Genomic DNA, 23,888 nt, shown 5'->3' with positions numbered 1-23,888 from the left:
ACAGTTAGTAAATATGGATACCAATCATCTGGATCAGATGGGAACCAATCCTTTTGTTTTTTTTTATAGTTTTCATGAATGGGTGACACTGAAGCATGTAAACCACAGACCTCACAATGTAGATAGAAGCCACCAGTTTTACATAGTGATATAACAAAGGGCCATGCAAACATTGGATTTGAATTTGGTCACTTTTTTTTCCATGTTTTTATGTTTTTTGTATGAGTAAAGATTAGGTAGGACAGAGTCTGAGGATATTGAAGGTTGGTGATTGAAATCATCTCTGACATTTACTAACAAAGGAGGAACTTGACAGCATTGCCACATCATTATGATGATTTTAACACGAGCGGCACATTCTAGTCGTAGCTTGCAAGTCTGTTACTGAGTTATGACAGTCATAGCTTTCCTGTTCATTGTCAGATGTCTCTCTCCGTCCTGGTGGCATGCTTGATTCGTTTTGCTACCTTCTCTTATCTTGCACTTAAATGACCTATTTCTTTACCGAGTAAAAGGTGTGACAATCCCACTGCTTTCAACACTTTCATTAGCCTGTCATCTGCTAAGACCGAGTCATCTATCTGTCATTGTTCAGAGAGATAAGACCCTGCCATGCTGCTGACTGAGCACACTCTCTTCACTAACTTCCTGTCCAATGGAGCAACAGCACACACTTGCTTCACTCTGGGCCGGAAAACCAGTCTTTATCACCATGGAGACAAACAGGAAGTGGTGGTGTGAAATTTGTCTGCAAGTTTGATAGCTGCAGAAAGATAGGCAGATATGCTGGAGGTATCTGATTTAACAAAACACAAGGCCCACACTTTGCTCAAGACAGATATTCTGAGCCTTGCAGATGAAATAGGAGTACTACACATATTACTTAATGTTGATCAGGTAAAGTGCGGTCAGGTTTATGTACTCAATTAGTCATACCTTCATGCAGGCACCTGCAAAGAAATGGTAAATGATAGTGACTGTCAAAAGCATGATTTGTGAAAATAGCTTACTGTAGTCATTGACTCATGCTTTGTTTACAGTTTTATAGGGTAGCGTAAATTAAATTTCAAGAAGAGAACATCTTGCAGAGAGTGGAGTGGAGATATGGGGATCTTTCAAACTGATGCACATTTTTTTCTGGGCCTACTCGAGGGAACCATTTATACCTCTTTATCTACAGATATTTTACCCTATATTTATGCGTGCATGCATATGTGCACTAGTTTCCTCGCATATGTCGTCTGTGAACGCTTCTTGGTAAGATAAGGCATTGTCTCTGCCCTTGTGTGAAACACAGCTTTGTTGATTAGGCGACATCTCCCCTCTGAGTACCCAGGATGCATCTGTGCTGTATCATCACTTGGTGCTTGTCACACCAGGGCACTGAAACATACTCGGATATGGCATCTGTGGACTTGGATCCCCTGCTTGTTCTGTCTCTCTAATGCCCTCCTTTCCATGTTTATTTTTTCTCATGCTTTCCTGTTCTTTCCTTCCTAAAAAGTCTCTCCTGTTGTTAAATGATCTTCTGTTAACGATATACACTAATTCCATGTTTTCATGCCTTTTCTCTTTTATTTTAAATTGCCTAAAAAGCTCACTATAATCCTCGAGGATATTGCAAATGCAGAGATATTCACTTTGAATTGTTAACTCTCACCTGTACCAAGACGACATCAAAGTGCTGTACGCAAAGTGGGCTGAACAGCCTTGTTCTTGAAACGCTACTGTGCTCAATTTGTGCATGTTTTCTGAGCTGGTTAAATTGTGAAGTAGTTGGCATAGTGTACAAAGGTAGAGCTTTGCACATCACTGGATATGCTTTTGCAGACTTCAGCATTAAAATGTGATGAGTTCTCATAACAGACAAATTAAAACAATTCTGTAAGTGCAAGCTTCACGCCTTACAGCTTTTCCAGTGGGTTAGTCTGGTATATTTTAAGTTTGTTGGATAGGAAATTTTTAGCCAACTGCTTTTGCCAACATACTGGCTAGTTGCTGCCAGCTCCTGTCTTGGACATAGAGTGTGTTAAATTGTTTATGCTTTTAAAAGTGAGCCAGTTTAATCTACTTTGCTCAGCTGCCAACAAACAGTACCTGCATTACAGGACTTGTATTATTATCATCGAGGACACTGTTATATACACAACTGGGGTAAAAAAAGACTATGCAAGTTGTTTGTTCTGCCGTATTTGTGCTGCTGTCTCTACTGCCGTCAACATCCTGAGTGCCATCTCGTCTACGTGATCCCAAAAATTGCATCAATCATAAGAGTGGGCCATTGGCAAAGTAGACAGGCATAGATTGAGTTTAGAGAGAGTGTTTAGACCAGAGGCTTTTTGGGAAACTTGCTCCTGGAGCTCCGATTGGGCAATTATCTTGTAAGTCAGTGTCTTCGAGACGTTTTGGTACCTCTTACTGTGAAAAGTCTACTTTTAAATGCAGAAATTTGGTGACAGGAATACCTTAATTTGAGCTGCCACTTGGTCAAGTAGGCTCTCTTCCAGTGTCAGCCAGTTAATCACAATTAGTTGGTTGGCATGTGCTAGCTGTAATCATACAATTCAAAGCCTTAACCATGCAGTGTGTTCATATTTGTCAGAAACAAAATCGTGAGCAGTTCAATCACAACCATTTCAAGGCATTCTGTCCTCAAAAGCACACTTCTTAATGGCCACCTGAAGTAAGCCAAATGCTTTCATGGGTCAGCCAGTCATGCTGAGGCCATTCTCTGCACCATCTGCTGTAATACCCCTGCAGTATTACAGGGCCATAGTAAATCCGCAATGGTAAAAAAATATTGGCTAGCTCCTCTAATGCAGCTGCTGGAATTGTGATTTGACACCACATCTTGTCTCTCTGCCCAAATACTAGCTGTGAGTAGTGTGTAAAGCTGAAAGTACAATTGGGACTGTACTGTGGACAAACACATGCACACATGTTTCGTGATTAACGTTATAGTCAATCAAAGTTTCGAGCGTTTGAGTTTATTCAGTGCACCTACATGACAAGTGTGCCTGGTGGAATGACAGGTTATTAATAGATTCAAGCAACCTGCCAGCGCTCCTGCCTGCAGCCAACAATGAATACACAAGCACACACACACACACACACACACACATCATATTTGTATCTAGCTGGTTGTGAGTCATAACAAATGTCAGGTCTACATATTACAGCAATGTCATGCGTGACCAGCTCCAAATGGAAACCCCTGCAATGTACCTTATGTGTTAGACACCCCGCTGTTTATTCAGTGTGGTCTATTGAAGTGCTCTGTAATTTAGCGTTTTGTTGGATGGCTATCATGGCCAGAAGTGTGCAAACAGTTACACAGATGTAAGTCATTTAATCAAGTGTTAATGGTCTAACTCACCTGATAGTCCGCATGTGTGGTTTATGTATTTTCTCACATCAGACTCAGATCTGACATGATACTCTAAAAACATAACCACTCCTGAAACACAAAGGAAACTTCAGTGACATTACCGTAATTGTTCTAGATACTAAAATGTGAGCATTGAAAAGATAAATGCTCCATTTTAATAATGCGAGACTCACCAACTGGTTTAAAAAATGCACATAAAGAGAGAAATGCACTAAAGAGAAATGTCATCACACATAGAATAGAAAGTGATTATCTGCTCTTGAATCGTGAACACACTCAAACTAGGAGATTAGAAAATAGCAGTGCATCACAGACCGCAGGATATTAAGATTATCTCTCCTGCAGGAGCCGCACATCCATCCTTTCACTCATACATACATGTCCTCTCTTTCTCTCTCTCACTTTCTCTCTTATTCCTCTCTGACCTGAAAGTCTTCATCTTGTCATCTTGGTCTTTATCTATACGTCGAAAACACCTTGAGCTTCAGCAGCTCTGCCAACATTTCCACTCGCCTTTCCCCTTCATCTGCCCTCCAACCATGCAGGCTACATCATCCTGGAAAATCTAATCAGTAAACTACTCACATCACTAGGTGACGAAGATCGGTATTGATTTGATGACCCGGACCAGGTTCTTTGCCTGAATCATTGATTAGCTCTAATAACTTGTCATCAGGCGGCTTTGATTTGGGAAAAAACTTCTTGGTTCATCATTATGCCTGTTATGGTTCCTTTTTTGTTGTGTCCTACGATATGCCACATTTCACTCAGTTATCTGAGGTGGTGCGCAAGGATTAGTTTGTGCAGCAAGGTGGTAAAGATGAACAAACACTGACTGGTGTCTGAGCCAACTGTTTCATCCTTTTGCCAATACCAGAACCAAATACATGTGCAGGCCTTTTTCCTGGCTCATAGTGGGCCTTTGAGGGGTGACTACACACAATAGCATCATCAGTACGCGTACAGTAAAGGCAATGAGTCTGTGTTGCCTTATTTGACAGAGGTCGATGCTTTTTCCTTTAGTTTTTAAAGTAGTTGATAAACAAAAATATCTGTTATGCATAAGTAAATAAAACCCAGTGAACAAAAGTGATTAAAAAATGATTACAACATTGGAAGGAGAGGAGGGGAGTGAGCTTAAGGGAGAGGGGTGAGGGCTCAGAAGACAGTGGTCCGAAATTTTCTTGAGTTGCCCTTTCACATGTAGCACACAACAGGAGATTGTCATGCCAGACACATTCTCACCCACTAGAAATACTCCATTTGGTTTAGGAAAAGGGTGCAAGAGACAGGACATGACACAGAAAATAGGCTGCGGTTGATACTCAGCATTCTTTAAGAATTTTTACCAGAAATTGAACAGATTTTATTTCATGAGAAATCACAGGAAGCCCTCTTTCCCAAAAGGGAGGGGAGTTAATTGCTGGAAGATAAAGACGTCACATTTAAGTTTCTATTCTGCTTGTATAACAGTTATTTGATAAATTGCTATTAAACACATTTAGAGAGGATTTAAATTGCTATTTTTGTTTTCAATTCTTATCATTTTGGCGCTGGTGATTTTTCTTTGGCGCTGGCTAAAACCTAATTGGGGGTGCCAGGAATTCCTCTGTGCAAGAACAATCCTGCGTGTGTGTACATGTGTGCATTCTCTTACACTGAATGTCTGTTCAGAGGCAAAATGTAGTCATGTGAGCATCCATGTGAAGTTACGTGACTGACGATCTTTGTGTCAGTCTGTTGATGAATGCTCCTGTTCGGGCTGGATAATATTGCATCATTAAAATGTTACACGAGTTGAGGTGTGAAGCAGGCAGCTAGCACACAATTGAATATCTGCGGGATTCCTGTGGTGACTTTTTTTCTTTCAGGCTTTGCCACTGTATTTCCAGTGAATCCTTTCATTGTTGATCCCACTGATCACTACATTATGTTTATCAGTGGTATTGATCGATGATCTTTGTCTTTGTTTTGCCTCTTCCTCCTTGTGAGGCCCACATTTTCCCTGTTAGTATCCCAAGGCTTCAATTCGTAACTTCTGACATTTCTGATGGTGGCATGTGATTTAACACTGCTTTGTGTTACTAGATACATCACAGGTCTCCCCTTCAATCGTATGTTTTTTTTTTCTCTGTTTCCCCAGATAAACGAGTTAAGCCATGTTCAGATTCCCATCATGCTCATGCCAGATGACTTCAAGGCCTATTCTAAGATCAAAGTGGACAACCACCTCTTCAATAAGTAAGTCTTCTTAGGTTTATTTTATAGCCTAATTGTTGTATTTCACAAATGCTGTTCTTCTGTTCCCTGATTTTTTTTCTTCCATGCACACAGGGAGAATATGCCCAGCCATTTCAAGTTCAAGGAGTACTGCCCTCTGGTGTTTCGAAACCTCCGGGAGAGGTTTGGCATTGATGATCAGGACTTCTTGGTATGAATCCTGACAACATTACCACCACTTCTGGGTCAGATAGGGAGTTTCTTTGGTTGTCTTCGTAGCACAACATTAGTGTAAACTGCCTCATGAGAGAGTGCCAGCTACTGTAGACAGTCTGATTTTACAGGTACTACAGTACCATTAAATGGATCTTAACCTTGTGTATCTATTCAATGTAAAATTGTGCCACAAGCTCACTGAAACACTTGCAGACATTTTAAAACCAATTTGACCACCGTCTTAACTAGTAAATTGTTGCGCTTTTTCCTTTCCCTCTTTTGTTCCAGCCTTGACTTCCTTTATTTTCCACTCTTCCCCAGTAAATCCCCATTCCCAGCGCAGGCAATGAGTTGGCAGTATTTGGAGGTCGTTGTGTCCCAGCTCAGTGCAGCTGTCCTTCTCACATGTTTACATTAGGGTTCGGCTGGCTGCAGTGAGTGGGCAGTTGGGGGTGTTAAGACACCGGCCACTGCAAAGGAATGTTGTTACATTCTCAAAATTAAACTACTTGCCTACACGAGGCTCTAGTCACATTGTGGTCAGAAGGTTTATTGGTTCGTATTTTTTTTTTCTCTAAAAGCCTCTTGGCTTTATTTCTAATTACATCAGTAATATTACTCATTACAGCCAACGGGTACCTCCAGCTGCAGGCCCTTTTGATGACATGCACAGTAACCATTAGTTTTAATGAGCAATGCTTGCAGTATTAAATTAAGTTTTTGGAGGGAAACTGAAGTGCAAACAGATTAACCTCTCTCCTCACATTGTGATAAATGCCTGCTGGAGAAAATGACCAACTAAAGCAAAAACATTAGAGTCTCACTTTGAGAGCTTTTCATCTATGCCAGCCTCAGGCAAAGGGCCTCTTTAACATTTTCAGCCTGTGACACAAACCACTTCAGTGCTACACCAAGACCTGGGCTTTAAGTAGGCCTCTAAGTGTTCATGGTTTTTCGGAACTTCAAGAAAAAAAAACTGCAATCAGTTTTAGAAAGACTAAATAGAAAGACTGCCTAACAGTTGTTTTAGCACCTTATATGCTACTCCTCAGTTTGCAGTACAAGCAATAGATGCTCTGACTTGAAGAAGGGAGAGTGAACTGAGGGCAGAAGACATGAGAAATTCTTGGAGAATGAGGCATTGAGCCAGGGGTGTTGGATCATGTTACTTTTGAGCTCCAAAGTCTGGGCAGCAGCTGTTTGTGTCTGTGTCTAGGTTTGGACACGGAGCAGGCGTAGGGGTCAGAGCCCCACATGTTTAGACTGAAGAGTGAGAGGTGGTCGGACAACAAGACGGTACAGGCGGGAAATGTTGATTGTGGGATCCATTCATCCCAGTAAACTACAAGAACTGCTATTTGAACCATTCAACCATCTGAGGACTTTGAGGATTTTGACCAGCAGCTATTTAAACATAACTTAGTCATAGTTAAATAGGTACTTTTCAGAAAGTGTTTTCGGTATGTAGTGGGACAGACCATTCAAAAAATAAAAATAAAATACAGTCAACAGGTACATTATCTTGGCTCTCTGAATACAGTGCAAATAATGTACATGCAAGGGTTGTGAAAAGGTGACAGCTGATCGTATCTCAGTGTGTACATCCTGAAAAACACTGTCATTATTTTTCCTTTCTGTCTTTGCCCTGTGTGTTTTCAGAACTCTCTGACACGCAGCGCTCCCTTGAACAGCGAGGCCCAGGGACGGAGCGGGGCCCGTTTCCATACCTCTTATGACAAACGCTATGTCATCAAGACCATCAGCAGCGAGGATGTGGCAGAGATGCATAACATCCTAAAGAAATATCATCAGGTGAGAACAGCTTATCTTACATTAATGTATAGAAATGCAAGCTTTGACTCTTCCATCAAATAGGCTGTGTGTTGGTAGAGCCAAAATACCTGTTGTCTACCTGCATTACAAACTGGCACACAGGTAACAGCAAGCATAAGTCAAGGACTTTTTATCCGGTGCGTCAACATCAATGATGCAGTTTTACAACTCTGTCTCTACCTATTAATTTCGGACTGGTCAATAAATTTTTAAGTGTCAGCGTACAGATCCATACAATTCTCCAGGACAGCTGTTGCAGTTTGTCAGAGCCCTGTTGTCCATTCATCACAAGTCATAAAGGGATCATACTGTGCTTCATAAAACAGTTTTTTCTCAGTATCAGTCTGGGCCATGAATTCATATTTCTCCCTTTCTTTCGGTAGTTCATTGTGGAGTGCCATGGCAACACGCTGCTGCCTCAGTTTCTGGGGATTTACCGGCTCACCGTGGATGGAGATGAGACCTACATGGTTGTTACACGCAATGTCTTCTCTCACCGCCTTTCTGTCTACAAAAAATATGATCTCAAGGTAGGAGGGGGGGAGCGGATTAGGGGAAAAAAAGGGAAGCAAGGAACTGAAAGGGCATGAGTATTACATAAAATTATGTAAATCTAATGTATAGTAATCCCTTGTTGCCACTTATTTTTTCACTGATTATCTCAGCTTTTGGTGCACGAATCACACAAATGTTTATGGAATAGTTTTATGTTTTTTTCCCTGAGATGGGCCTGTTTGTAGTTCAAATATTTTGTAGCTCATGCACAATTAAACCTCTAAATGCTCATTTGTAAATATACCCAAAGTTAGTCAATCAGGGTTCATCCAATGGGCAGTAGGTGTTTAAAAACAGGGCTGAGAGCATCAGGTAACCCGAGTGACACAGTTTTAATCCATTTTAAGCCAGTGGGCCTCGCACGCCTAATAGGGTGAGCTTCTGTGTTCGGACATGCACAAGGGTTATGATTATCTGCAAGAATGACTATAAGCAGGGTTGTGACGGAAAGACTAAGGCAACACTTTCCACTGCTTCAAGTAACAATCAGGTTACGGTGAGTAATTTCCTTTCTTTTGTTTCTAGGGTTCCACTGTGGCAAGAGAGGCGAGCGACAAGGAGAAGGTACAGTCACCTGTCGCAAGCCAAGATCCGCTGTTATACATACTCACACAACTTTCAGCTTCAGAAGAGGCTGGACCTCTTAACTTTTACTGTGTGCTTTACAATAATCATAATAGTAATAATATATATACTCAGCGTGCTACAGATTGAGATCAAAGTAATCAAATGCATCAAACTAGCACAGCAACAGTTAGAAACATGTAAAAGAAAAACATCAAAAGAAGTGAAACAATCCACACCGCCAGCGTGGAGCATTCGTCCCTCGTCTGCCTCTCGGAATTGATGCGCTACAAGTTTAACCACATCAGCCCTACGTTGTTGCATGTCAATACGCAAACCACTTTTTTATCGTCTAAGTCTTTTCTTTCTTCGTCCTCTTTTTGTATACTGAGTGAAGCAATCTCCCGCCTTCTATATTTTGTGGAGGAAATAAAACAAGTGAACTTTAGTTTTCTTCTCCTATCACTTTTCACGTTGCTTACTCGATCTATTTTCGTCCATTGAACTGACCGCTGTCCTTTCAGCACATCAGAAGGTGCACTGCTGAAAGAACAGCTGGTTCTGATGACAGCGGAGGTCGTAGCGGATTGAACAGATGGACACTTCTACAGCACTCGCGCATCGCTGACGTCTCGATTCTGCTGTAATTTTTCTTGTAAGGAACGAGGGCGGTTAAAAAGTGTTAAGAAACTCTGGAACTTTAAGATGAATTGCCTGTCTTTCAAGTAATTTAAACACTAATGTCATTGAGTCTGTTATTCTGATAGAACGCCATGTCCATTAAAAGCCATGTGGACAATTAGAGAACGAGAGAGAGAACAAACTGTGTTTCCAGCTGTTTCAATAACCGACACAGCTTCAAACAATTCCAGGCTCACTGTCATCACCCAAATGGCCCGACTAACACAAATTTGGTGTCTGCTTTTGTTTCCCTTTGGGTGGGGATGACAGTAGCAAATCTCCATCTCCCTCAGTTAGCACCTACTTCATCACCCCATTCCCTTTCTAGCCCCTGCACGCTATTTGTGTCTCTTTAATTTGCTTCATCCCCTCTAACCTCGCTTCTGCTGTTCCATCAGTTCCCCTGCCTGCTGTCTGTGTGTGAAAGACTGACAGCTGTGCGTCTGTGTGTGCGTTTGGGTATGTGTTGGGTTCAGAGTTTTATTCAATCAGATGTCTCATGGTTTTTGAGAAGTCCTGCGTATTATATGTTTTCTGTGTAGCTGCGTATCTCCCTGAGTGTGTGTGTGAGCAGTGTTCATGAGCTTCTGTGTGATTGATAGTGATGTAAACGTTGCTGTTTGTGTGAGACTGGCTGTTTTAAGTTTTCTGCTTCTGGCTGCTTGGACAGTCACCTGTCAAAGATGAACTGTGTCACTGAAATTGTGAAGGACCTGGTGGTTCACGGTGCCTCCTGTTAAAATTGTTTAGCTTACAATTAGAGTGGATATTTTACCAGATATAAACAATGTATTTTTTTATAGTTAAAGGCTTTGACCTTTTGAGTGATGGAAGTAACCGACAGCGTCCTTGAACACTTTAACCTTTGGACCACTGTTCGTTTGACCTGTCAGCTCAGCAGTATTGAAGGGGATGGTCGTCCAAAGGGTTTTGTTTTTCATTGCATGTCTCCACACGTTGCTCTGCAAAGGTTTGTCCGACCGTGAAACAGGTTTTTATATGAGAACGTCACAGTTTTGACCCAGAGGGGTTTGAACTTTCCACCGGGTTTTACGGGGGCTTAAACTTGGGGCACCGTGCAGCGAGGCATGGAAGACTTCAGGGAATCCCCAAACTAAATATAGCCCACTGTAAATGGAAGAAGAAACAAAACACTATTGGGGTTAAAACAGATGGATGGAAAAACAAAGCAGCTGAGGATTTAAAGCACACGTGAGGTTCCTGTGTGACCTCTTTTTGTCTTCGGCTCGGCTGCGTGTGAAACACCATTTACAGTCGAGCAGCCGAGAGGCAACAGGATACATTTTTGCACGGAGATGTTATTTTCCTGAGTCTTAACTCACAAATTATCACAAGTTGTTGCTGCTGCTTTGTGGAAAGTTCTCTGCTAGTTTCACTGTCAGTGAAATGCAGCTATTACAGTAAGCATTGTGCAGTAATTACCACCTTAAATGAAGCATTTCACAGTTTCTGCTCTCATGCAGAATGCAGTATACAATATATGGTCACACACATAGGCACACACATTCACACCCAACCTACGACAGGTCTCAGAGACACAACTAAAGCTCAGACATCAAAGACACGCTTCTAAGAAGAGGCATGCTGGTCATTTCTGCACACAAAAACACCTCTTCACGATACACACACTCACAGACTTGCTTAAATTAACCAGCAGCTACCTATTGCAAGTGCTCATCTATAATTAAATGTTCTTCCTTTCCTTCAAATAATTCCTCTGTAGTTAAAGTCCATTATGTGAACATTACAGTAGTGTGAACACTCACACACACTTCAGTTGGCCAGTGAAATGATGAGGGTGCATCTTGCCAAGTGAAAGGAAAAATCGTGAGTTTTGTTCAGAAGGGGTGTGTGTGTGTGTGTAAAATAATTGCTCCACACACACAAACAACAAGCACGGCAGGGTTCTCTCCTGACTGCATGACCGTCTCCCTTTCATGCATGCGTCTGCATGGTATATAATGTTTTCTCTGCATCTTTTTTGAAGTTACATTATTTCTAACACATTTTCGATGTGTATGAACACCAGCTTCATTCTGTTGCACATTGTGGACATGTTCTGTTTTACCCATGTATGACATGTATTTTTCTTTTCATTAAGTACATTTTGCGGTTCTTAGTAGCTGCTGTCTCGGGGTTTGGGCTGTCAAACAGCAGCAATTGGCTTTGTGACACATTTTATTTACATTTGATCAAGCAGATGATCAGTGGGTTTACGCCTTAGTCTCAAAATATCTTAACTAGAACCCAAGCTAGGTACATCTGGTTTTACTTCGGCCCCTGAAACCATACTACAAACCTGTCCATGACCCATTTATAAGACTAACCCACAATTTAGCAAACACTTGTGTAGGTCATTCGTGTGATCGCAGTATTTGTTATGTGACCTGGAAAGTATAGAGGGGTTTTTTTCTGTACGTTATCAGATAGCTACTGGTCCTTGGTTTGTGTAATGCAGCCTGTCTCCACTCGGTCTCCGCTCAGTTGCTATTTGCTACAGTTGTTTGTTGTTTTTGTTTACTCTCCTCTCTCTCCTCACACTGGCACCGGCTGGTATCTCCTGTGAGGGCACATGGCTTTAATGTGTCGGTATGACTGAGTGTGAACTGCATTGATATTCTGTTTGTATAGCCTCTCATCCAGTTTACAGTAAGCCCTTAGACATTTAGCACCATATCTGAATGGATGTTTGGCAGAATATAGGTTTATAGAATGCAAATGAGCTCACAGTTGTGTCCTTGCTCTTCGCAGTTCCAGCTCCTCCACCTCCTTAGAGTAGCGCTGCAGGCTGCTTCCATTCTCGACCAGGCGTTTATGCCAGGAAACAGTCATAATGCTATTGTAGGCATTCCAGAGTCATGCATACATTAAATATAAATAAAAGCCTATTGATTACTGAAAATAAGAGCATGGAAGTAGTGTAACTGCAAAGATTATTGCTTATTTACTCCGTCATTGGATGAAGCTGTTGGACACTGTTGATATACTGTAAAGACATTCAAGACTCTTAATTAACTTCAGACGGAATTTTCGCGCTCATGCCCTTTCCAACCCTCCACCAATTTGACAAAACAGTTGTGTTCTGTTACATTTTAAACACTTTGCCTTTACTTCCAACTTCCTTCCTCCCTTCCTCTCTCCTTTCTTCTCTCCTCTCCTCCACCCCCACCGTCCCTCCCCTCGCTCCCCCCTCTTCTAGCAGCCGCCCCAACCAGAGGATGTGCCCCCGCGGCCCAAATCTGGTAACGTTCAGCAAAGGCTGCAAACACTGCGGATTGCCACGCGCTTTTACTGCGCCATGAAACACGTAAGAGATGTAAGAGAACCAGGGCTCATATACCAGGCATGATCTATTAAACCAATCTTATTTTACTGTTTTTTTTTTTTTTGTTTGTTTGTTTGTTTTTTTTGTACGGCCGAGCATTTTTGTTTCCTCGCCTTCTCCAAGTTGACACACTGTTATTCAAGGGCCATATTTTGCACACTTCTCATCCATTGACAGTCACCTTTTGCTCAACTTGTCAGCAAGTTTTTTAGTTTTGCCAGCCAGTTTGTTTTTTGTCACCACCATTCACCCAACCGCACTGACATGTATCTGAAACACTGGAGAGCAAGGAGTGGAGGAGTACGGTGGCGGCATGAATGGGAAGCGCACTGCGTGGTCAAAATAAAATTCAGGAACCAGCGATGGGAAGAGAAAGTGATACTTATGACATTTCTGGAAGAAAGTTTAAAACTGAAACTAGTGAGTTACACAAAATTCTAGTGTGTTCTGCAGCACAAAATGATATTAACCGACCCGTGTGCACTAACAGCAGCGAATAAAACAGCGCACATTTTAATTTGTCTTCTAAATCGGTGACGAACTTTCTGACAAGTTAAAGGAAGGATGTAATATAGCTTGTGATTAAGAGAAGCCATCCAAAGATAAGAGAGTGCAGATAAGATGTCCCGGCTCTCTGCACACCACTGCAGCCACAACACTTTGTTTTGTTGCATAAAACATATTAAGCAGTAGATAAGCTGGTGCTTTGCGACGTTAGTTGATACAGCAGCTAGTTTAAGAGATGAGTCAGGTTTGTTAGGTGTTATTCTGTTTATTTTTGTTTTCATAAGGCTACGGTGTTCACAGGTAATCACACCAAAGGCAGTGTGACTGGTCAGTTTATTAAATATCCACAGCCCCCTGAGACAAAAAGCGTTTTATGAGTCAGTATTGTTGGCATCCTTGAGTGAGTTTGGCAGTTACCTGTGTCTCCCTTCTCAGTTTGTTTCTAGTTTGGGGGAACATTGCCTGTTATTTTCCAAAAGATAGTCCAGCAAACTGTTTGAAGGACGTTGTTATTATTCTTTATGCCCAGCTTACATACTCCAAAACTGTTTTGCTGTCAAGAGCACGTTGTCCTCATACACAGCCACAACAGCTGATTGTGCATCAGATGATAAACACAGCTTATACTGTGTGTTCACGTGTAATAAACACATGAAGTGCTTGATTCACAATGCATGTCGTTGATATGAACCTGCTGATTTGAAATGACGATTCCACATGAAGTTTTAACACACAGTGACTGTTGATGATAAACAGTTCAGACAAAATCTGCTCATCATTTACTGCATGTCACTGATGTAAAACCTGCTGGTGGATGTTCATATGCGTCTAACATCGGTATCTACTAGATACAAAGGTTGAGGAACATCAAGTGTCAGCCAGGGTTCCGACAGATCCTTAAAAAGCCTTAAAGGGCATTTAATCCGTCAATCTAAAAATAAGGCATTTATGGGGTGTTAGAATGTCTTAAACCAGTCTTTTAAAAGCTGTATAGATGCAAAGACATGGAAAGTAGGATTTTATGTCTTTTTTTTCTGATGTTGCATTGTAAAATAACCAAAGTTATCAAAATAAGCGGTAACTTTCCCTTTTTTTATTTTATTTTTTTTAACCCAGGGGTAGGCAACCTGCTGGTGTGGCTCCCTTTGACTTTGACAAAAAAAAAAAAAAAATCATATGTTTAAATTTAAATGTTCATTTATCAATGCTTAAGGCCTGAAGTAATTCTGATATTATCCAATGTAAAAACGTGTAGCCTGTACACCAAAAAAAGGGGTTTTCAGCAACTAAAATACCATCCTCAGCCCAGCGCCTTTTCCTCAACATTTTCCCAAATCTCAATAGCAGTGGCTACAGTAGTTATGAGTCTCCCCAGCTAGGCTAGCTATGGATTTTGAATCCAAAAAAGGAAGAGACTTGTTTGCTTTCACCACTAAGTCTGCAAAGTTAAAGTTCCAAATAATGATAAAGAGTTCACTCCAGTGCCATCTGGTGGTAAAACATATTAATGAAGGCTCATTTAGAACTATTTGTAATGTTGACAGGCTAATTCAGATTTAACAGGCTGTGTTACCTTCATTAGGCTCAATATGTTTGTGGCTCCAGATGGATTTTTTAAGATTATCTTTGGTCAAAAATGGCTCTTTTGATATTGTAGGTTGCCAACCCCTGATTTAACCGAATGCCTTTCACATTAATGTCAGCAGATCAGAAACAACAACACACAAATTTCGTTCCAGTCGGAATGCTCAGAGCAGAGGATCTGCTGTACCCTGGACAGCATGCGGAAGTGCAGATTCAGCAAAAATTTGCTATTTAACCAAGATTTCACAGCATGGCTGAAACCGGTCCAGAGCAATGCAACGAGGAAGTTCAGAAATTTAATTCTGAGTGGCATTAAAAAAGTCTTTAAAAGTCTAAAATCTAACTTGCCGTAAGCTGTAGGAACCCTGGTTGGCATACCACAAATCCAACAGAAAGGCTCTGTTCCTCTGCGACAGCAAGACATCAACGTTGCCAAAGGCCACGATCCATTTTCCAACCAGCTGACGGAAGACAGAAAAGAAATGAGATACATTTTTTTAAGGTTGCAGGGAAATTCACCTGTCACACAGCTTTACAAGGCTCATCAGCAACCCACCCTTTCTTCCTGCCTCTAATATATCTCTCTGTTTTTCTACTTACTACCTCATCGCAGTGCACCACTCAAGAGTCAGACCCATTTCATTGCTGTCATTGTAATAGAGAATATCAGTAACAGGCCCTCTGATAGAATCCTATGCGTGACTGGGAGAGAGCGAAAGACTTAATGAAGCGGATAGAAAGACTGAGAGTGTACGGCAGGGAAATAAAAGACGGTTGAAAACGAAAGCGTAGAAAGATGGATGAATGTGAGAGTCGAGGTGTCGGTTCAGGTGACAGGCCTGTTAAATGCTTTCAGGTTATGTTCACTCTTTGCAGTCGACCTTGTGTTGCGTCTTCATTTACTTTTTATGTCGCATCTTAACTCAGTCTAGCAAGTTGCATATCCCATATTTCTTGCAAATTTGGAGGTCTATGTCTGTACACTGTATATGCGCTCAAATGTCCTATCCTGTGAGATGTATTCCTGTCTCCATCTGTGTAAAGGTGTAACCTGTATGTGTATGTGTGTCAGTGTGTGCTGTCCAAGCTCATTCTAGTGCTACAAAGTGCTGTTGTGTTGCTGCTCTTCTCCTGCTGCCATAGAAACACTGTAGTAGCTGAACCGCTGCTGCCGCTGCCCCGTTACCTCATGTCCTGCTCTCTTTTTCCTCAGTGACTCAGAACTAGGCCCCCGTCCCTCCTCACGTAACACCTCTTCCCCCTACAGGCTGCTGACAGTACTGCAACCTGGTTGAGAAGTCATTTAATCCCAGTAGATCGACACTTAAATAGGAAACTCCTTCATTCTGCTTGTAGGCTGAATAGTGGGAGTCCATCACAACGATACAGTACGCTGGCTTCACAGAGCTATAAAAGAGTTTATATTAAATGCAAACTACAGTCTGGTTTCTGAGAAGCATCTTCGACAAACTTGTGTAATTTGTCTCAGGGAGAATATACTCTTTTACCAAACCAAGAACAAGATGCTTTTCAGAGACCAGCCCAGTGCCAATAAGGATTTGTCATGGCTTTGACTTGGACGTCCTTTTTTTCATGACACAAAGAGTATAGATCTACCAGATGCATTTAAAAAGCTGTCGAAACATCTGTATAATGTGCCACAGGGTGTGTTTCATGGCACCGAGAAGTGAATACATTTCACTGCAAACTATATGAGAAATATGCGAATCGCTGCATCAGATGGATCTGTACCCTGCTGTGAGCATGCTGCATGTACGGTTTAACACAGTCAGCCTTGGTTTGTACAGACTGCCTGTACTTTGTCAGCCAGCTCATTTTTACCAGTAATATGTGTTGTATTTGGCTGAATCAGACAGGCTTATCTAACAAACCACAGGCTCAGCGGGGTATTTTAACATGCAGGATTGTCCTGTCAGGCCGATACAGTTAAACACGCTATTGACACGACTGATGTCTAAGATCAGAGTTAATCTTTGTCGCATGCATTTTGAAATACCCCTTGATTCTTGTAGGTGAATAAGACAGCTATATGATATCTCTTAGTCACGTGTGATGATGTAAGCTGTATATTTTGAATGTTTTTAAGTATTCTGGGGAAAAAGGATGAAGAACACTGATGCTGGTGTTACTGCTTTTTGTCAATTTCTTCTTTTTTTGATATTGAGACTTGATTAGAGCACCAGAATTCTGTCACGTTTTTGCCCAGGTCCTCTCCTACAGTGCCATGCCTCTCAGGTTTGAACCGTCTAGTGTTGTGGTTTTGACTGTTGTTTATTTGGCTGCTAATCTCTGATACTAATGGGCAGGCCAAGGAGCTGCCCACCTACAAGGACAATGACTTCATCAATGACGGGCAGAAGATCCACATCGATGGGGAGAACAAGAAAATGTTCCTGGAGAAGCTTAGGAAAGATGTGGAGGTATGTGTGCATGAAAATTACAGAAGAAGCCCACCCCCATACTTAACCTCTTTCAGCTTTCCCCTCCTCTTTACTCTTGGCTATCTCCGTCCTCCTCTTTAAACACTCCCATCCCCTCATTTGCTTTATTTCTTCTGCTGTCCTACCATCGTCCTCAGTTCCTGGCCCAGCTGAAGCTCATGGACTACAGTCTGCTGGTGGGGATCCACGATGTGGAGCGAGCCGAGCAGGAAGAGGTGGAGAGCGAGGACAATGAGGCCGAAGAGGAGGGCGAGAGTGACGGAGGGGGCATTGGAACGCCCCCTGACAGTCCCAGCAACACCCTGGACAGCACCAAGCATCTGTCGCCTGGAGAGTTTGATCCCGCCATTGATGTCTACGCCATCAAAAGCAATGATAGTGAGTAGCCAAATAATACAGTGTTACACACAACCCATGAGAGTTATATGAAACAGTTAAATAATAAATACTATTAAGAACTTAGAGCTCCCCCTACTGGATATTTTAGTTCTCATTCTGGTTATCAAATCTGCTCCTGTCAGAAGTATTTTGTTCATCTCATGCCAGCCTTATACTAAACAACTTTTGGCAGTTTCACTGTTGAAGACAAATTTTCAACTGTCAAGTGGTGATGAAACTCAGTCTGAGCTTTCTTAAGTTAGTCTTTTTTTGGCTTGAAATTCCAACATAATCAAACATGTTTCATTTTATTGTAAGTTTTTGGTCTTAGTTCATGGCAATACTGAAGTTCAATGATGTAAACATTGTCAACAGTGAATAGCTGCACTCTCTCCAGAACCAAACACCAAACAGCAATCAGCAAAAGGCTGTAAACATGGAGGTGACTTTGGGGAGGCATGAGAAACTGGTGGAGTTGTGGAGTGATCAACAGTTGAAGTTTAATTTTACATGTACCTGATCCACCATTCATTCACTCATTTTCCGTAACCGCTTATCCTGTTAGGGGTCGCTAGGGAGCTGGAGCCTATCCCAGCTGACATTGGGTGAGAGGCAGGGTACACCCTGGACAGGTCACCAGACTATCACAGGGCTGACACATAGAGACAGACAACCATTCATGCTCACATTCACACCCATTGGTGATTTAGTCACCAATATAACCTGCATGTCTTTGGACTGTGGGAAGAAGCTGGAGTACCCAGAGAAAACCCACGCTGACACCGGGAGAACATGCAAACTCCACACAGAAGGGTTCCCACACCCTGTGTTCAAACCAGGAATTTTTTGCTAAATGCTAAACACTGCACTATCCACCAGTCAGCACTTATTTTAATGAGAAATCTTAATTTTTGAGACTTTTTTTTCTTAGTGTAGCAACCCAATGGAGGCTGATAGCAAACTGAGGTGACAAAATCCAAAATGTAAAGTTTGTACACAAATACAGTTTATCCTTTTATGATGATGCCAAATTGACTAAAATGCTGCTGACATATGACACCTTCTGTCTTCTGTTTCCAGAGTTATGTGTTTTCACAGACATGCAAGGAATTGTCAGAATTTCTTGAAGGGAGTTTGGCGTAATATTTTTTATCGGGACCAGGATGAAAAATGATTTAAGAAGGAATCTGTTTGTAGTCTTGCAGATAGTCACCGTGCAAGATCCCCAGTCTTTGCAAAATATGATAGGGTGTGACTAAAAACTGACATTGTCTTTAGATGAGAGGCTCTTTATAGACTTAACAAAGGTTTCTAGTGTATGGGGAGGCTGTGGCTCAGGAGGTAGAGCAGGTCGTTGATCGATGGGAAGATCAGCGGTTCAATCCCCGGCTCCTGCAGTCAGCATGTCACCTCAGTTTGTATCCTTGAGCAAGATACTGAATCTCAAATTACTCCTGATGGCTGTTCAATTGTCCAGTGTTGTGGCACCTTATATGGTAACCTCAGCCACCAGAGTATGAATGTGTATGTGAATGGGTGAATGTGACTCGTGTAAAAAGCACTATGAGTGGTTGAAACACTAGAAAGGTGCCATACAAGTGCAGGTCCAATAATGACCAGCATCAGCACCTGATTTTGCCAGACGACGCTGTGCAGATATACAGATTCTAATCCAGAGTGCATTTGTTTTAAACTACAGGTGCTCCCAGGAAGGAGGTTTACTTCATGGCTGTCATAGACATCCTGCAGCATTACGATGCCAAGAAGAAAGCTGCTCACGCCGCCAAGACTGTCAAACATGGGGTATGTAGCTGCATATGAGAGCTTTCTAATGGTTCTGTCAAAAAAAAAACAGTAATGACAAGTATAACAAATAATGTGCAGTGGTGAGTAACAGTCGTCTCTGTGTCCCTCTACAGGCCGGAGCGGAGATCTCCACGGTGAACCCAGAGCAGTACTCCAAGAGGTTTTACGATTTCATCACCACTATCCTGTCATAGCCTCCAGGAGCGACGGGAGGGCACGGAGGCACATGGGAAGGGGAGGGGCAAGTGGGGAGCAGGGCGGGGAAGAGAAGTGACGGAGAGAAAAAACCCATCGAGAGGCTGAATTAATAAGGTGCTGTGATGGATTTGTATCACTCTCCCTCATGCATTCTCCTCATCCCTCCCTGTTTGTTTCTCTCTCTTTCAGCGGTGTGCCACGCTCTGCAGCTAAAAACAAACAAAAAACAAACAAAAAAAACCCCCATCATTCGTTTACATTTAACCTCTCCTCTGTTGACTCTTGTTTTTGTGTTACTTTGGATGATAAGGGTGTTGAAAGCAAGCGTCCAAGTCATTACATTTTTTATATTATTTGTGTTTGTTTTTCTGTATGGTTGTTTATGTGGGAATACAGCTTTTTTTATTGCCTCTAATACAACATCCAGCACCCTGCATTTTTTTTATTTTGATGTTTGTATTTGTCTTCCCCTTATGACATTCATGGGGAGGTACTGTAGGGGAGGGTATCGTCAGCGTATAGTGTGAGGTCAGGGGGAGTGCGGAGGTCATGTTACGGCACAAGGTGAGGTCCTTCTTGCAAACAGAAGGCTTTAGCGGGATGTAAGGAGGAAGTTCATGTTGAGCCTCACCTAATGCAATTGCTTCATTCCAGGAAGTGGGAAGCAGTCTTCCAATAGGCCAACAGCCAGACACCCCCGCCCCTCACCCAAATGCTATACAAGTACTCAGCCAAACTTCCTATTTGGGTTCCCTTCTGCATCACGCACCCTATAGACGCCACCCCATTCCCACCTGTTTGTGCGTGTACAGTTAAATTGAGCTTCTGGGTTATCCTCTCGCCACACACTCGAGACAGACAATTGCAGTAAATTACGTTGCTTGATTCCAGTTGCACCTCAGTGGTTGTCAGTGCTTCGTCCCTTTGGCTTTGTCGTGATGCACAGTGACTGAGAAAAGATTAAGGGAAGGATATGTACCTTAAAATGAGAAGAGGAGGAGGGATTTTAGCACACAGGAAGTGTCGTTTACTTTCATTCCCTCTGAATACGTTGGGCATTGGTTTCTGTTCCTGTGGCAGGGAATGACCCAGAAGTCCCGTGTGGCTGTGGTGATTACATTACTCCTCGTTGTATCTTCATATACTGTAGGGTGTCAGATCGAAACTTCAACAGCCCTTAACTTTCTGTTGCCATCAGCACCTTATGAGTAAATCAAAAAAAAAAATGTTGCACTTTTATTTGTTATCAGAGGTTAGGAGCTCTTGTTCTGTTACATGCGCTGCAACAAAGAGGAAAAGGAACTCTGCTCTCTTAGGTTTGAATCTTTAGGGGCCTGATCCCAGATCCTCACCTCACCTATGGGTGCGTCTTACTGTCGGGACCGGTCAGGAGGACTTTACTGCAATATTAGCTCTGCTTTCAGGGCTTTTGTAAACAAACCTCTCCGATCCTTTTTTTAGAAGCACTCTGCATCGGTGGGGTTTTGGGACCAGGCATTGGTGTGACTGTGCTTGTGCGTTCAGGGCAGGCAGAAGACTGTTTACCTCCAGCATCGTACCAGCACACACTCAACGATGGCGAGCGACGTGTGTGTGTCAGTGTTCAAAAGGTTGTGAAAAGGGGGAGGGTAATGGGAGGGCGGGGGCGGGTTGGGAAGAGTCGCTGCAGATGTAAAGATACATGTTGTTAAGTCATTAACACCAACAGCATCCTTCTCTTCTTTAACCTCAAGTCTGTTATTCATCGTTGTTGTGTTGTTGTTGTTGTTGTTGACATTTTTTTTAAAGGTGGTTTATCTGTGTTTGAATTTGGCGGTTTTATGAATTGATGTGGTAATATTTCTTTTTTTTTGTTTGTTTGTTTTTTGTATATTTTGCACAAGAGGAAAGGAACCAAATGTTACGAATACGATCCCAATTAGTTGATACGGTCTTAACAAGGGAAATGCAATATTACTTGTGTGTGTAAGTGAGAAGAGTTGTCGTGTGTGTGTGGGTGTGTGTGACGTTGTGTATCACTCCTGGATAACCAACTAAAACAAGCAAGAATCGTCCTCCTTGACTATTGTAACCCATGCAAAAAGCTTCCATCACGACATGTTTGTTTAGATATCATAGAATATATTCACATTTATATTTTTACATTGGATTTTAGTCATGAAAATATAGTTGTATTAAAAAGAAAATCAAAAGGAGCCACCCTTGGGAGTGAATGATGGTGCTGTGGTAAATGAAGAATGATACTGCTTGAATTTATACTTACTATAGATGTACTTAAAAAAAGAAAAGTAAAAAAAAAAAATAAAAAATTGCATGTCACAGGACTAAGTTTCCTTTCCCCTCTCTAGTCTGTGTTGTTGGCTGTTCAGGTTCTCTTCGTGTCCCCACACTTTAACCAGACGTGTGAGCTGTTCGGCGTTAAATAGTCCCCCACCATGCTTTAAATAACTGTTTTTCATTGTATACACTGTGCAAGATGTGTGCCTTTATACTCCGAAATTATTTAATTTTCTATTTTGTAATCTTTTTTTAAAACAAAGGTAAAAGGTTATTTTAATAATAGGGTGTTTGCGTTGACATGCATTGTTTTCCAAGTTTATTTTCGACCCTTCTCTCACTCCGACACCTCTGTGTTTAGGTTCGTTCGTGTTATCAAGTCAGTTAAACGAAAGCATTCTGATGATTGTGTTTTTAACCGACATAAAACGTGAATATCTGTCTTAAAATTTCGCGGTGGATCGGTTTGGATTCTGTAAATGCAGATCTATCGTTGTGATTAGTCAGTGTGTACAGGCGTCCCCTCTCCTCCTCCTCCTCCTCCTCCTCCTCAGAGCGAGGCGGTGTCTGCTGATATTAATCCCTTGTTCGTCCACGCTGGTCCTGCCTTTATAAAGAACGTGCGTGCGTGTGTGGAAGTGCATTGTGGAATGTGATTGTGTTTTGTCGTGCTCGTCCTCGCTAAACGGCGGCTGCCCCCCCGAAACCACCACCACCACCACCACCACCACCTCAGGAGTCTGTCAGCATTTTTTTTTATTATTATTATTCACCATCTCACCACAGATGCGGTCACATTTCAGGAATGTGATGTTTTCTTTTTTTTTTTTTTTTTTTTTAAAGTTGTCCATAATTTCACTCACCATCGATGTACAGCTCCTCGTTTCTCAGAGAGGTTTATGTTCTCTTGCTTTTCGTGGATCACCCGCTTGTTATCAGGGAGGTCATCAGCTGATAGTTCATCCCGAGTCAGTGGTTAATCGATATCTCCGTGTTCGTTCACTATTAATGGGCTGTTTTGTTTCTATTGTCACGTAGCTCATACTGTACATAGGTCGTGTCATAAAGAAATGAGGGAACACAATCATCTTCTAGTCTGCTTTGCTCCGTTTGGCCCTGGAGGCTTCCCTGTAGTCACATCCAGCAAGTAGAAAACAGAGCAGTGCATGCTGGGAGAGTGAGATTTTTTTCTGTTTTTATTTTGGGAATATAAACTCTGGATCTCATGTGAGGAAGAGCGATGCCAGACTTTACCAGATGCAAAATAAAGAGGATAATAACACGCGTCCCTGCTGCTGTAACCCTCGCTTTTGTGACTTCTCTCATGAATGAGCTCCTCCACCCGACAGTCAACCTGCTGCCACTGTTAACTTGCCAAAAGCATCTTTCAGCAGTCAGAACTACCCCCCACATGAGCTTGAAGAACATTGTGTATAGTATAACGTGTCTGTTTGAACTGAATTTATGTTTTTTAACATGCACTGGGAGATGGAGCGACGTGTGTGCATCGCTCATATGTGAACATGTCCAAAGTTAGGATACAACAACCCTGTGTTCATGTGGTTGATCAAGTGTTAAGGGAAAAATTGGTTACAAATGATCAGAGGCCGAGTGAGATCTGCAGAGAGGGGAACATTTCCTTTGGCCTCACATTCTTGGAAAAGAACAAATAAAAGTCCCATCAGGCCTGGAAACACCCCCTCCTGCAGTCGAGCTCTGGTCTCAGGACAGTCCCGAGTACTTTTAGACTACATCTAAAAGACTTACCATTACTGAGCGTGTGTGTGAGAGAGTGTGTGTGTGTGTGTGTGTGTGTGTGTGTGTTTTAATTGCTGTCTGACAATGGTTGGTGAGAGTTCCCTTTCAGTGGCAG

The 23,888-nt window shown here is 42.1% G+C and overlaps 1 protein-coding gene across 5 annotated transcripts in view; it reads left to right on the top strand.

Moving 5' to 3' along the window:
- The window catches only part of pip4k2aa (phosphatidylinositol-5-phosphate 4-kinase, type II, alpha a), a 31,029-nt gene extending 10,001 nt beyond the window's left edge, over positions 1-21,028 (top strand). Inside the window, exons 2-11 of one of the 5 annotated variants that reach the window (XM_033639129.2) lie at positions 5,532-5,629; positions 5,723-5,819; positions 7,484-7,636; positions 8,041-8,187; positions 8,738-8,776; positions 12,681-12,794; positions 17,222-17,335; positions 17,494-17,734; positions 19,434-19,537; positions 19,654-21,028. In XM_033639129.2, the coding sequence (XP_033495020.1) occupies positions 5,532-5,629; positions 5,723-5,819; positions 7,484-7,636; positions 8,041-8,187; positions 8,738-8,776; positions 12,681-12,794; positions 17,222-17,335; positions 17,494-17,734; positions 19,434-19,537; positions 19,654-19,734 (1,188 nt within the window). In that variant the 3' untranslated portion in view covers positions 19,735-21,028. Of the gene's footprint in view, positions 1-5,531; positions 5,630-5,722; positions 5,820-7,483; positions 7,637-8,040; positions 8,188-8,737; positions 8,777-12,677; positions 12,795-17,221; positions 17,336-17,493; positions 17,735-19,433; positions 19,538-19,653 lie in introns of all 5 variants that reach the window. The other 4 variants (XM_033639130.2, XM_033639128.2, XM_033639131.2 and 1 more) reach the window with 4 other exon arrangements.
- Positions 21,029-23,888: the final 2,860 nt, after the last annotated feature.

This window comes from Epinephelus lanceolatus, chromosome 20, assembly GCF_041903045.1.
Source record: "Epinephelus lanceolatus isolate andai-2023 chromosome 20, ASM4190304v1, whole genome shotgun sequence".
Lineage (NCBI taxonomy): Eukaryota > Metazoa > Chordata > Actinopteri > Perciformes > Serranidae > Epinephelus > Epinephelus lanceolatus.
Note: the sequence above shows the minus strand (reverse complement) of the source record. Positions and strands in the feature narration are given on the sequence as shown.